The sequence below is a fragment of the Lactuca serriola genome, chromosome 4 (genome assembly GCF_051521515.1).
Source record: "Lactuca serriola cultivar US96UC23 chromosome 4, Lser_US96UC23_V15, whole genome shotgun sequence".
Lineage (NCBI taxonomy): Eukaryota > Viridiplantae > Streptophyta > Magnoliopsida > Asterales > Asteraceae > Lactuca > Lactuca serriola.
Genome location: NC_136411.1, coordinates 291,514,073 through 291,526,990, shown reverse-complemented (window position 1 = coordinate 291,526,990; position 12,918 = coordinate 291,514,073). Strand labels below are relative to the sequence as shown.

At 30.7% G+C, this 12,918-nt stretch overlaps 2 protein-coding genes across 2 annotated transcripts; one reads left to right on the top strand and one right to left on the bottom strand.

Moving 5' to 3' along the window:
• The first annotated feature begins 1,699 nt into the window (after positions 1-1,699).
• Positions 1,700-2,743, top strand: LOC145099420 (uncharacterized). Its single transcript, XM_079036993.1, has 3 exons — positions 1,700-2,413; positions 2,607-2,630; positions 2,724-2,743. Exons 1-3 carry the CDS (start codon positions 1,801-1,803, stop codon positions 2,741-2,743), a joined length of 657 nt encoding a protein of 218 aa, XP_078893119.1. The 5' UTR covers positions 1,700-1,800.
• A 2,036-nt stretch (positions 2,744-4,779) lies between these two features.
• LOC145097140 (bifunctional 3-dehydroquinate dehydratase/shikimate dehydrogenase, chloroplastic-like) lies at positions 4,780-12,260 on the bottom strand. The gene is made up of 10 exons (XM_079034655.1): positions 11,625-12,260; positions 8,029-8,134; positions 7,127-7,345; positions 6,660-7,000; positions 6,494-6,557; positions 6,239-6,347; positions 5,991-6,140; positions 5,466-5,614; positions 5,213-5,375; positions 4,780-5,068 (listed from the first exon to the last, which is right to left on the bottom strand). Exons 1-10 carry the CDS (start codon positions 11,837-11,839, stop codon positions 5,025-5,027), a joined length of 1,560 nt encoding a protein of 519 aa, XP_078890781.1. The 5' UTR covers positions 11,840-12,260; the 3' UTR covers positions 4,780-5,024.
• Positions 12,261-12,918: the final 658 nt, after the last annotated feature.

The following is a 12,918-nucleotide window of genomic DNA, read 5'->3' as shown; positions in this document are numbered from 1 at the left end:
TGAATCAATTAATTAAAATAAAATTTTATCTATGTTTATTTCTAATTATAACTTTGTAATATAGATTCTTAAAAAGTCGGTCTTGAAAATATGTAATCTAAAATAGAAATTGGAGAAAAGTGCAAAAATGATTTGTGGTTTGTGTTATTCTTTGGTTAAAGTTCAAAAAAGATTTAACTTGTAAAAGAGACTTTTTGATAGAGTTTTGTCCTAGCATTATTTTTTCCATTATATATACAATTAAATCAGCGGAGCCTTAAAAATAGTAACCTTTTGGTTGACTTAGATTTGGGTCCTTCACTTTCATTTATGTTTTTGTTGATGCTTCATTTAGAATGGTTGATCATATGTTTGGTGTTTGTGTTTTGTAAGGTTGATCAATGCGGGTGTCCCTTTCCTAGTTACTTTTAAATCCCTACAAAACACATAACATATGATATTCAAAAATATATATGAACAGACACAAATGTACAAAAATATTTTATAGGAAATTAAGTGAGTTTTTAAATAACCCAACAATCCAAAAATGTCATTGAAAATACAGAGATACATTTTCTCTATATGAATTGCAAAACTTAACTTCTAGTATATCATCAACATTGAGAATTTTGATCTAGAAGATACCAGTTAAAACAAACAATGTGATATGAGCTAGATAAAAGAGACAAAGTGAGATGTTGCAAGATTAAAATGACAAACTGACATGTTTAAAATAACCATATTTAATAGAAAATTTTTATTTAACCATATTTTATAATAAATGAGATGTTTATATAGCCCCATTTTGTAACATTATAATCATTTATATAATATGATGCTTGAAATTGTGATATAAGAGTTTCAAAATCAATATGATGATGGTTGGATTTGTACCTCTATTATTATAGGTATATAAATACCCCACAAAAGTTTCGGACTCAACACCTTCCAAACCCGACCCACCACCATATTTGTTTAAATCCGAAATTGACTGGGCTCCCGACTTAACAAAAAGGCCCCCTACTTGTTTGCACATCATTGGGCTCCACGTAGAGAGGCCCAATATTAATTAATGTCACCCATAGGGCCAATTGGCCAAAGTCACCATATTATGGCCCAAAATGTGTTTAGGCGCGCGAAACAATCTCATGGACAGTTTCCTTTGACTCGACGCCACTTTCAAGTTTCAACATACTCAGGAGTCGAAGCGACAGTCTCCAGAATCGAGATGTCATCCCTCGTAAGTTACACCCCTGCCTTTTCAGTTTTCCCGATGTAGCAAACGAAGCAACTATCCGAAAACTTGCACTTGTACTTCACCCTCATAAGAACAAATTCCTGAAGCTTTTAAGCTTATTGTTGAAGCAAATATGATACTTTCAGATCATAAGAGAGAATGTACACAGTTTGCATGTCAAAACAACTTCAATGATATCCCGAGTTCTCATTTCAATGGTGTGAATCATCATCAACAACCACCACCAGATTCAAGCATTCGGGACTTATTGCCCTTTTTGCAACATAAAATACGAGTATGACAGAGAGTTTGTAAACAGACCTTTGCGGTGTCAGCATTGCTCGAAGCTCTTCATTGCCTATGACATAACTGCACAAGGGGCAGCACCGGAAGTTCCCGGACCCCGTGCTGACGTGTACAAGGAAGCTGCTGGAAATACGCCAAATGGCAACCATGTGAATCTTGATGATGATAGTAAGTTTGTAAACTGCCCGGATTTAGAATTCAGTAATTTTGACAAAGATACAGAGGAAGATTGTTTCGCAGTTGACCAAATCTGGGCATGTTATGATTCTGTCGACGGGATGCCAAGATTCTATGCAAAAATCAGGAAAGTTTTTACACGCAATTTTAAGTTGAAGATCACATGGTTAGAGGCTGACCCAAATGATGAATCCGAAATAAAATGGGCAGAAGAAGGGTTACCCGTTGGATGTGGGAAATTTGTGGGTGGTAAATCAGAGGAAACAAAAGATCGCCTCATCTTCTCTCATCGGATAGTTTCTAAAAACAGTTCGAAGAGAAATTCTTTTGTTATTTATCCCCGAAAAGGTGAAATATGGGCTTTATTCAAGGACTGGGATATCAAATGGGGTTCAGACCCAGAAAACCATACTAAATTCAAATTTGATATTGTGGAAATCCTTGATGTGCATGCTAATGGCAGTGTATCTGTTGCTTTATTGGTCAAAGTCAAAGGGTTTGTAAGTCTTTTTAAGAAAACAGCTTGGGGAGGGTTAAATGACCGAAAAATCCCTGGGAATGAACATTTAAGATTCTCCCATCGAATCCCATCAACAAAACTGACTGGTTCAGAAAGAGCTGGAGTGCCACCTGGATCTTTTGAGCTTGATACAGCTTCTTTACCAGATGATCTTCAAGACTATTATTATTCCATCAATCCTGAAGTGCTTAAAGGTATATTTCTCCACTGCGTTGTGTTTTGTAGCATTCTACTTTCATTTGTTTCTATTATATTTCTCTAAAAAATCAGATACTAATAAAAGCACATTGCTATTTCTTGCATGTAACTATGAATAAATGCTATTCCTACATGCTTAATTGCATTTGTTTGGTTTTCTGATTCTGACATTAAACCATCTTTATGCAGGATTGCCCTTGAATGAAGGTCAATGTAACTAATTTCAGGCACTTGAAAAAATTAGTGAATATTGTAGGCTTTATATGCAAATTAAAAAGCCTCTCCATTTTGTGCCATTTTTTATAGGTGATCTTATTTTCATGTAATTTATTTTAACTTGTGTTTAGTTTTATTGGTACCCAAGAATTATTAAAGGGTAGGTTGTAGTAAGCAGCAAAAAAAACTTCCGGGATATTTTTTTGTTGTATTTGTGGGGCAGATTTTATTAGATTTGTCTGGAAAATTGTCCTTTTGGTGTTCAAAAGTTCGAGGAGAATCATATATTTGAGTATTTGACCATTACTTTTTAGTGTTGTCTCTTTTTTTATTGCGAAGAATATGAGGGCATTTTAGCATTTATGTCTTTTCAATATTCAAGAGGCCGAGTTGAGTTATTGTTCACCTTTTTTGGTTCATGACAAATGTAGTGGGGCTTTCGTCTATGCATTTTAAATTTAACTAATGGTTTTATGTGGTTTGCATTTTTTTTTTCTTTTTTGACTAAATTCCAAAAAAATTTCAATTTGCGAAAATAATCTTTTTGATAGAGTTTTGTTTTTAGTTCCAGTCCCTAATTTTATCATCGTTTATATATAGTATAAATGCCTCTCATATAGACTTTTATTAGTATTGTGCTTTTCGTGCTTATTGTTGTTTTAATCTTGCAATAAATATCGATGTGGTGGATATGCTCCGATAGTATAAGTGTTGATTCCATGGTGGTATACTTCTAAAAATGATTTGGAATTTAGGGTTTATGGTTTATTGAGAATTCTAGTAGCAACAATATTATAGGGAAAATGACTTTTGAGGGTAATTAACTTTTGCGTTTGTACTTATTTGGTCATTTTATTTTATTTATTTATTTTTTTTGTATTCAATATACCATCGAACTTGTTGTTGGTGTTCTTTTGACCGGCTTTTGACCTGTGATAGTTGGTCAAAGTGTTATGGTGAACACAAACAACAAGTTCGATGGTATATTGAGTACAAAAAAAAGAAAATGGACCAAATGAGAACAAACGCAACAGTCGGTTACCCTCCTGATTCATTTTCTCTTTACTCATTTACAGCAAATCCCACGTCATCTCCTACTGAAACTAATGACTATGAGATTCATTATTGCTTCTCTTCAAAACATAACTCACGAAAGGACATTATTCATTCATGTACAACTTTGTAATGCACTTGAATATTTATTAGGGGAATCTTGACTAAGCAGACGCATTTCATGACTACATTTACATTTGCAATCAAATGATTTATCGTATCATGGATTCTAGACAAGTCTACAAACGAGTGGAATCACAAGTACTGTGATTTTTGAGTTTACTTAGCTTTAAGATCGAACTCATGGGATAAGATACAACATCAATATGTACAATATCATACTGCTTTTGTAGACACATCACCATAATATTGTACATATTGATGTTGTATCTTATCCCATGAGTTCGATTTTAAAGCTAAGTAAACTCAAAAATCACAGCTCTTGTGAATCCACTCGTTTGTAGACTTGTCTATCCATGATACGATAAATCATTTGATTGGAAATGTAAATGTAGTCATGAAATGCATCTGCTTAGTCAAGATTGCCCTAATAAATATTCAAGTGTATTACAAAGTTGTACATGTATGAATAATGTCCTTTCGTAGGTTATGTTTTGAAGATAAGCAAAAATGAATCTCATAAAGTCATTAATATCAGTAGGAGATGATGTGAGATTTATTGTAAATGAGTAAAGAGAAAATGAATCAGGAGGGTAACCAACTGTTGCGTTTGTTCTCATTTGGTCCCTTTCCTTTTTTTTGTACTCAATATACCATCGAACTTGTTGTTTGTGTTCACCATAACCCTTTTGACTGGCTATCACAGGTCAAAAGCCGGTCAAAAGGGCTATGGTAAACACCAACAACAAGTTCGATGGTATATTGAATACAAAAAAAAAAGAAAAGGAACCAAATGAATACAAACGCAAAAGTTAATTACCCTCAAGAGTCATTTTCCCATCATTATACGAGTTCTAATTCCAATGTGAATTAGCTTCTTGTGGGCCCTACAGTCACCAAACAGACAATTATATACCTGATTATTTAATTTTTCTTTTATATTTTTTATAGTCATGCTCAAGATTATGTGATATTGAATAAAAAATCAAGGGTGGATATTAGATATTCAATAAAAAATCAAGGGATGATATCAAGAGTTTGTACAGCATTAAGTCTGTCTACAAATATACACCATAATTGTAACCAAACAATGAACAGCTACCCATGTCCACATCAGAAACTCTTCGTCTGATTCTGAACTCCAGGATCTGTTTGTTTTTTTTTTTAATTATTTAATCAAGAATATAATCACAAATGAATCGTTTTCTTGTAAACCAATCAAAACTTTGATAAAACAATCTCTCGCATGAACTCTTCAGGTGCTGCAATAAAACAAACGCAACGTCTCAGATAAACACTAAAAAAAACAGCATATCTGAGGGCAAAATGGTCTTTTTCCCCCCCCTCATTTTCATTTTATTAGTTTTTGCTTCAAAAATGAAATTTTTTCGTGGGTATAAAAGTACCTTGGCCACCAGTGAAAAGATTAAATTGGCCGACAGCCTGTCGAAGGAACATCTCGACCCCACTAACAGTGATGACGCCTGCAGCCTCGGCGTCTTTTAAAAGTGTGGTTTTTCTAGGTGTATAAACAGCATCAAAGACAACGGAATAATCTCTCAAGGTTTCCTAAAATAGAAAGAAAAAAACATAGTTCGTCAAAAAAAAAAAAAAAATCCTAAATAGAAAATTGGAAAAACTTTTATGAAATAAACAAACCTCGGAAACGGGGATACGATCTTTATTTGGGTGCATCCCAATGGGCGTTGCATTCGCAAGAACTGCGCCTTTTTCTGGTTGGAAGTTAGACAACTCCTCAAAAGGTATTGCTTCACCCGATACAGCAAGAGCAAGTGCTTTCGCTCTCTCTTTCAAACAAACAGTAGAATATTATTTAGTATCTTTTCTAAATAAAAGGGTAAAATGGTCATTGGCATAATGGTGTAGACGTACTTAATAATCTAATCAACTAGACATGATTGTTTATTTCTGACGCAATCCGGAAAAAATGACTTAACGGATTAAGCCAAAAAACATTTCCTAATATTATTTGTGAATTTCTTTTTTAAAACGTTAGGGTAAAATGGTCATTTAGTCTCATTCAGTACTCATTCGGCCACTTGACACATCCATGTAGTTAGTAGGACTCAGATAAACAATCATTTGTTATACATCATTATTTCTAAACACAAGGGTAAAATGGTCATTTACTCACATTCCGACAATTACAAAAAGTACACATACCATAGTCAATATCGAAAACGGTAACGCGTGCGCCTCTACTTTTGGCACCAAATGACAAAGCTCTCCCTGCGCCTCCCGCGCCAACAAGCACAAACTGCTTCCCGGTGATAGGAGAAGGGAGCAATGCTTCTCCATTTACAAGACCTCGAGCTGCAAAGTAAAATGCTATTTAATTCAAAAAAGAATAAAATAGTGGTCCCTACCCTACCTAATTCACTATTAAAGTTTGATTTTTTTTTTTTTTGTACCTTTTAAAGCATCCTCAATTGCAGTTATAGAAGCCTCACAATCCGTATTATAACCAACGAGCTTCCCATCACTATGTCTTTTTACAATAGTATTAACAGCGCCTATAGACTGGTGAAAGAGATAATATAATTAGTTAAATTTCCATTAAAAAATGTAGATTATAGTATCCTACTTTCATTTATTTATGTTATAACATTCTAGTGCAAAATCTTAATAACATGAGATTAAATTATATAAAGATGATGAAGTCAAACCTGAGCAAGAGGATGAACTTCATCGCAAAATTCCATTACTGCTTCCTTGTATGGGATTCCAACACTACAATAATCAAATATAAAATAAGTCAAACAAATTCAAAAGGTGGGTTCCACAATCAGAACTCATTTCATTTATGGATTCTGAAACGACAAATAGACGCACCTGTAACCAGCAAAGTCGGGACTTTCGTAAACATTAAAGAACTGTTTAAGATCATCGACGAACATAGGAACATAAACTCCATTGAAGCCGACATGTCTGAAAGTAGGGTTATGCAGAATAGGGCCTTTGCTATGGCTTACGGGTTTTGAAATTAGGCCAAAAACTTTAGTATCCGCATCGATATTTTCAACTCCATATGCTTCTCTAAGGCTCGCAAGACTTGGTAAACCAGGTACTTGATTTCCTTCGATGGATCCATACACAAAAACTCCCCCAAATTTTGGACCTAGTAATTGACTAATAAGCCCCCGTTCTCCTGTTGAGTATGCAATTAGTGGTACCTGAATATATTATGAAAGTTATTAGTAGCACACTTTTTAATTAAAATAGTTTTTCACATATGATTTTACTCTTTCAGCTATTTTATCTATACGTTACTTAATGGTAAAAACAAAATAAAGTTGTACCTGACAATGGGAGAGCAAATGGAAGATTCTAGATAATTCTGTAATATCGGTTGCATTGGTAACAAGTTTGATGAGATCGGCTCCTGTAGATTGCATTCTTGTGACAAGATGGCTTAGATCTTCTTTCAAAGATGTAATCCCATCCACAAAACAAGATACAATTATCTTGCAATTTTTACGATGATTAAGATTGTGTTTTTCCATGATGTCAGAAGCTACCTGATAATAATTGTAGTGGAAAGTGTCAAATGAGTTATTTACTATTTTTATGCCACTTAACTAAATCTTTACCATTTTATAGAAAAAAAAAACTTTTTTTTTATCAAATAGTTAATTTTATTGACTTTTTATTAACAAACTAGTCACATTAACTTTTGTTTTGCTTTTTTTATAAATAATCGTCAATTTCGTAATAGGTCTCGGGTCTACTACGAAATCACTGTTGGGTACGAAATTTGCATTTTTGTAAAATCCCTATTAAAAAATATTAAAAACTAAAAAAATTAATGTGCGCTAAGAAACTGATCATATATTGCAAAAATTATAATGTTTTATAAAACATAAAAAATTAAGGGTTTTCTTTTGTGTTGTGGAATTTTCAAAAACCATTTTTACACACACACACAAAAAAAAAATCATAGTCCAAAATTGAAAGGTCTGAGAGTTCAAAAAAATTGGGGTAAAATTTGAGAAAAAAGTTAAGATGTATTAAATAAGGGGAATTTTTCACAAAAATAGTGATTTCATATTAAGCCCACAATGACATTAATGGTTATTTGTGAAGAAAGTAAAAAAGAAATGGTTATTTTGTAAAATAAGTATAAAAATAGCTATTTTGTCTCTTATTTTATAGATATAGGCATTGAATTATTATATTTTTATATGATTATTAAAAAAATTACCTGAAGTTCAAAATCAACATATTCTGCCCCCAAGTCTTTAGCAAGTAGAAGTGCTTCGAGCCTTGAGTTCTCATCACCATCGTATAATCCACCCTCCCATTTTGGCCTATATACAACAACAAAACAGACTTATGCTATGCTTGGCCACTATTAAAAAAACTAAAAATTAAAAGGTTACCTATTAGTTGATAAAAAAATATTTAATAAAACTAGCTGCAATGTTTAAAATGATATAAAAACCAAAAAAAAAATGTAAAAGATTTAGTTTATATATATATATATATATATATATATATATATATATATATATATATATATATATATATATATATATATATATATATATATATATATATATATATATATATATATGGGATAACTTAAAAAACTCAATAAATAGACTGAAAACCAAAAAACACTCAAAATAAGATACCTTGTAAATTAATTGAGATGCATCAAACATAACGCAACAGTAACGTCTTGTAACAAGATCAGAAAAAAAATGATTTTATTTCACGTGCCATTATAACATCATCCCTAATTATTATTATTTTAAATTAAAAAATGAATTTGTAAAATTTCAACTTTCAAAATTGATGAGTTCTTGAATTTTCTATCATGCACGATGGTGACATGGTGACTGATTATTTATGTACTATTGTCCGAAAATCTTTTAAGATTTTAAATGCATGTGCTAAATATATAATTTTTGCGGGCCAAAACCTCTAAAATATATGATTTTATAAAGAATTCAAGTAACCTGTTTAATTATTGGGTCATTGTTGTACTTTTTTCTTTTCAAAATGAACTTTTTCACAAGTTTTATATTCAAGTTTATTCTTTGGTTCATTGCTAATTAAATAATGAAATTAATAACTTTCTTTTGAAAAAAATTATAAACTTATATATTAAATCAAATGTTAGCAATTTATTTCTTTAAAAAATAAAGGGGGCACATAAAAACAGAAGATATGAAAGTCACGATGTATTGTTAGCAAATTGGCTTTAAGAATCCAAGTCAATTAATGACAAACATATTTTCAGATTCTTGACAGTTGTATATTATTTATTTATTTTGGTTTTTGTTTTTAAACATGATTTATATATTTATTTTACTTTTTTGTGGTTACCTGAAATCCACAACCTTTATCTTATTGCCACAGGGCATATGATGTGTCTCTCTTATATTTTTGTATAAAAGTTAAATAATTAAACTAGCATTAAAATGGATTTTGTTAAATTTAGATGTTGTCATTTCAATATAAAAGAACATTGGTGTCTTCGCAAAACTAACTGTAATTATTAATTTTTCGATAACTATTTTGAAAATATAATAAGAAACAACATATACACATTCACTTGAAGGAAAAGTTCATCAACCAATAAAACAAATAGGAAAAAAAAGATTTATGATTTTTTTTGAGAGTCGAGATTATTGGATACTGTAGTAACTGGATTTAGACAGAAGGACCTACATGTTTTGCACGTCTAAAATATATTTTTTTTAAATGCTAAATTTTTAGATAGACGTTTTCTTTTGAATTAAATGTATTACGATGAATTCAATATTTTGGAGTTACCCAATAATAGATATAGGTGACAACTTTGAATCTGTGAAAAAAAATATCTATTGAATTTTAAGATGACACGTAGATCATTTTCTTGGATGGGGTAAGAGTATTTTAAAAAATTGTGTACTTTTCTATTTTAAGTTGTCTAAATAATAAGATGTTTATTTCTTTTTATAAAAATCAAATTCAAATCAACTTATTTTTATGTAATTAATACAGATTTATTGAAGATATAAACTTTTATACATAAGTTTTGTGAATTAACAAACTTGAGATTTCACAAATGACGAATATCATGCCCTCCTCAAATGAATAATAAGAAAAAAAAAGGAAAAAAGGGTTTCTTATGAGCAAAAGTACAAGCAGACATAAATACAAAAGCAGACAATCTTGAAAATTCATATTGATTTCAAGAATTATAAAGAAAATTAAATAGTTCCAATATTAACTGGTGAAGGTGCACCCTGTCCATAACATAGGTTTATTAGGCCGGATAATGGAAAATAAGGAGCAATTTTTTTTTTTAACGTTCGTACTTTGCACTTTTGAGTAAAATAGACTTCAAGTTTTGATTTATTTAATGTTTTGATTTACTTTTTTGTCGTACAATAAATTGAGTTGAGTAGTTTACACTAAAAAGAGTTTTATTTTTGTTGTAGAAAAATAGAACATGTAAATAAATGTTCATAAAAAATAAGGTTACAATAACCATATACAATGTATCAAAGGGTAGTATATAGACCAACCAAATTATTTTGTTGTTAACCGTTTTTTAGGAATACTAACTTTAATTTTGGAGTTAAATATCAAAATAAAAACTTATTATTTTTAACAAAAAAACTAATCTTTTTTTTAACCACTCATAATTTCACCTTATATCCCTTGAACACTCGACTTAAAAAACTATAACAACATTTTTATTGGTGATATATTTATTATATTATTCTATTTTTATTTATATCTACTAGTTTATAACCCGTGATAACCACGGTTATAAAATTAATTAAACTTTCGTATTAAAAAATCAAAATTATTATACAATTATTTTAAATAAATTATTACTTAAGAGATATTTTTTAGTTATATAAAATTATAATCGTTGATTTAAATAAATATGTGGAGTTATATCATTTTATAATTTATATTAATTTAATTTTATTTTTTAATCTAATGTTATTACTTTAATATAAATATTAAAGGGAGAAATTTTAAATTTTGAAATTTAAAATGTAGAATCAACTATTAATTTAATAAAATTAGATGTGGAATTTAAAATTTGAAATTTGAAATGAATAATTAATAGGTTGACAAGTGGCATGATAAATGATATATAACATTAATGAAGGGTTCTAATTTTATGACACTTGTCAATATGAGATTAAACCCATTCTTTTATTAAAATTGAGATTAGAGCATTTTAATTTAAAACATTCATCCAATATCATCTAAATACAGAAAAAATTATTCTATAATTTAACAAAATCTTCGAAATATAATCACGAATGTAATATTATGAAATAAAATAAAATTGCTACCTACCCAATAGAAAGAACTCCCTGAGTCATGATTCACGATGACCTTTTGTAAATTGACCACACACACAGCTAGATTTTTAATTTATAAATATTAATTTCATTCACTTAGAAACAAAAATAACATCCATATAATTAATGTATGATAAATATGTTAAAGTGTGCCTTTTGGTTTAGCTCTTGAATACTCTTATTTTATATTTATCTCAAAAAATCATTCTTCGAAAAACTTGTAATAATTAAATACTATTGCATTAGAAAGGTTATTTTACTTTGCATTTTCTATCATATAAAAACTTTATTGATAATTTAAGAATAAATAAATATTTAAATCATAAAAGGTTAAAAAACCATGTAGGGTGTATGACTGTATGTACATCTGGAGCGCCTCCTGAGCGAATCCCAAATCAGAGAAGCAGTTTGAACTTTGAACAAAAAATATGCAGATAACACTTGTACGATGTGCAATGATAAATGTACATGTTAAACATACCGGTAGACGACGGCAACCGGAAGCGGTTTATTACGAAGAAGAGTCTGGAGATCTCGTTGAGGGTTGAACTCCTTCAAGCAATCAAGCCTGAGTTCGACAAGGTCTGCACCTTCAATCTTCGCCTGATACATATCGCCCACCATCTGTTCGACGGAATGCCTCATCAATGGCACACACACCATTGTTGTATTTCTCAACACACCAAGACTACCCATTGCCTTTGACGTTTCTTCCACACAAAACCCACCAACAAAAATGAAAAAACCCGAAAGCAAAAGAATCGATTCGCTTTCTGGGTTGTGATAATTAGTTTGTGATATGGTATTTATACACAGAAAAAAGTTGGTAAGGAAGGATAGGGGCTGGGGGTTGGTGAGTCCTACGTGGAACCTAAAACCAACATTGCCCACATTTCAAATCATTTCTATATGTGGAAGGTGTTACTTATTAGCTTTTGGGGATAATGAAATGTAGAATCATCAGATTATTTGATTTCTCAACGATTAAATTAATGAAATGGTTGATTTCATCAAATTTCAGATTAAAGAAACTCTTAGGAAGAAGACATTAGAAAAGTCAATCGATGCAAGTTGAAGTTGGTGGGACTAAGAAATGCAGAAGAACCCGACAATGGAAAATTGGGGAAGAATAAACAATTTGGTAATTTTGAAAGAGGAGGGAAGAGGAAAGAGGGTGTGAAAATGGCTGAAAGGGTTGTTGTTGGTGGGAGCTCTTACCATGTTCAGTGGGCACATTAATGACCCTTTCTTTAATTAAGCTTAATTTCTTTTGAATTACCAATGTTTGGGATAAGTTCAAACTTGTTCACCAACCAAAATATGTGGTTTTAAATTTGACCATCTTGCATATATTTGTTGTTGGGATAAGTTTGTTTTTCAATAAAACATACATTTATATTAGGATAAGTATATATTAAATCTTTTATTTTTTTAGAGTTCTTATAACAATGTTAAACGAAATAATATTAAATTTATGTCAAAAATAAAGTATTATAACATATAACAAAAAAAACAAATCCTAATAAATTGATATCATGTACGTGTTGGTGGTTTTATACAACTAATACTATTTAAATGTAATGAGATTAATTTGTTTATCAATGTTATTTTGATAATTATTGAAAAATTAGGATGGAGTGGAGTACACATTTGATTAATTTTGTCTTTCTTGAAAATATACTGCTATTTAGGAGCGAAGTCCCTAACCTGACTGGGGTTCGGGGGCAGCGCCCCTAGGAGTGGGGTCCAAGGGGCAGCAGCCCATGGCTGGTTAT

What these genes read in the sequence shown, in the direction of transcription:
- LOC145097140 (XM_079034655.1), bottom strand. Translation starts at nt 11,839, where the DNA reads ATGGGTAGTCTTGGTGTGTTGAGAAATACAACAATGGTGTGTGTGCCA. An exon ending in AAGTTCATCCTCTTGCTCAG is followed by an intron (nt 6,348 to 6,493) that starts GTTTGACTTCAT and finishes CTCTTTCACCAG; the next exon opens with TCTATAGGCGCTGTTAATAC. An exon ending in ATCGTATCCCCGTTTCCGAG is followed by an intron (nt 5,376 to 5,465) that starts GTTTGTTTATTT and finishes TTTCTATTTTAG; the next exon opens with GAAACCTTGAGAGATTATTC.
- LOC145099420 (XM_079036993.1), top strand. Translation starts at nt 1,801, where the DNA reads ATGCCAAGATTCTATGCAAAAATCAGGAAAGTTTTTACACGCAATTTT. An exon ending in CAATCCTGAAGTGCTTAAAG is followed by an intron (nt 2,414 to 2,606) that starts GTATATTTCTCC and finishes ATCTTTATGCAG; the next exon opens with GATTGCCCTTGAATGAAGGT. An exon ending in GCCCTTGAATGAAGGTCAAT is followed by an intron (nt 2,631 to 2,723) that starts GTAACTAATTTC and finishes CATTTTTTATAG; the next exon opens with GTGATCTTATTTTCATGTAA.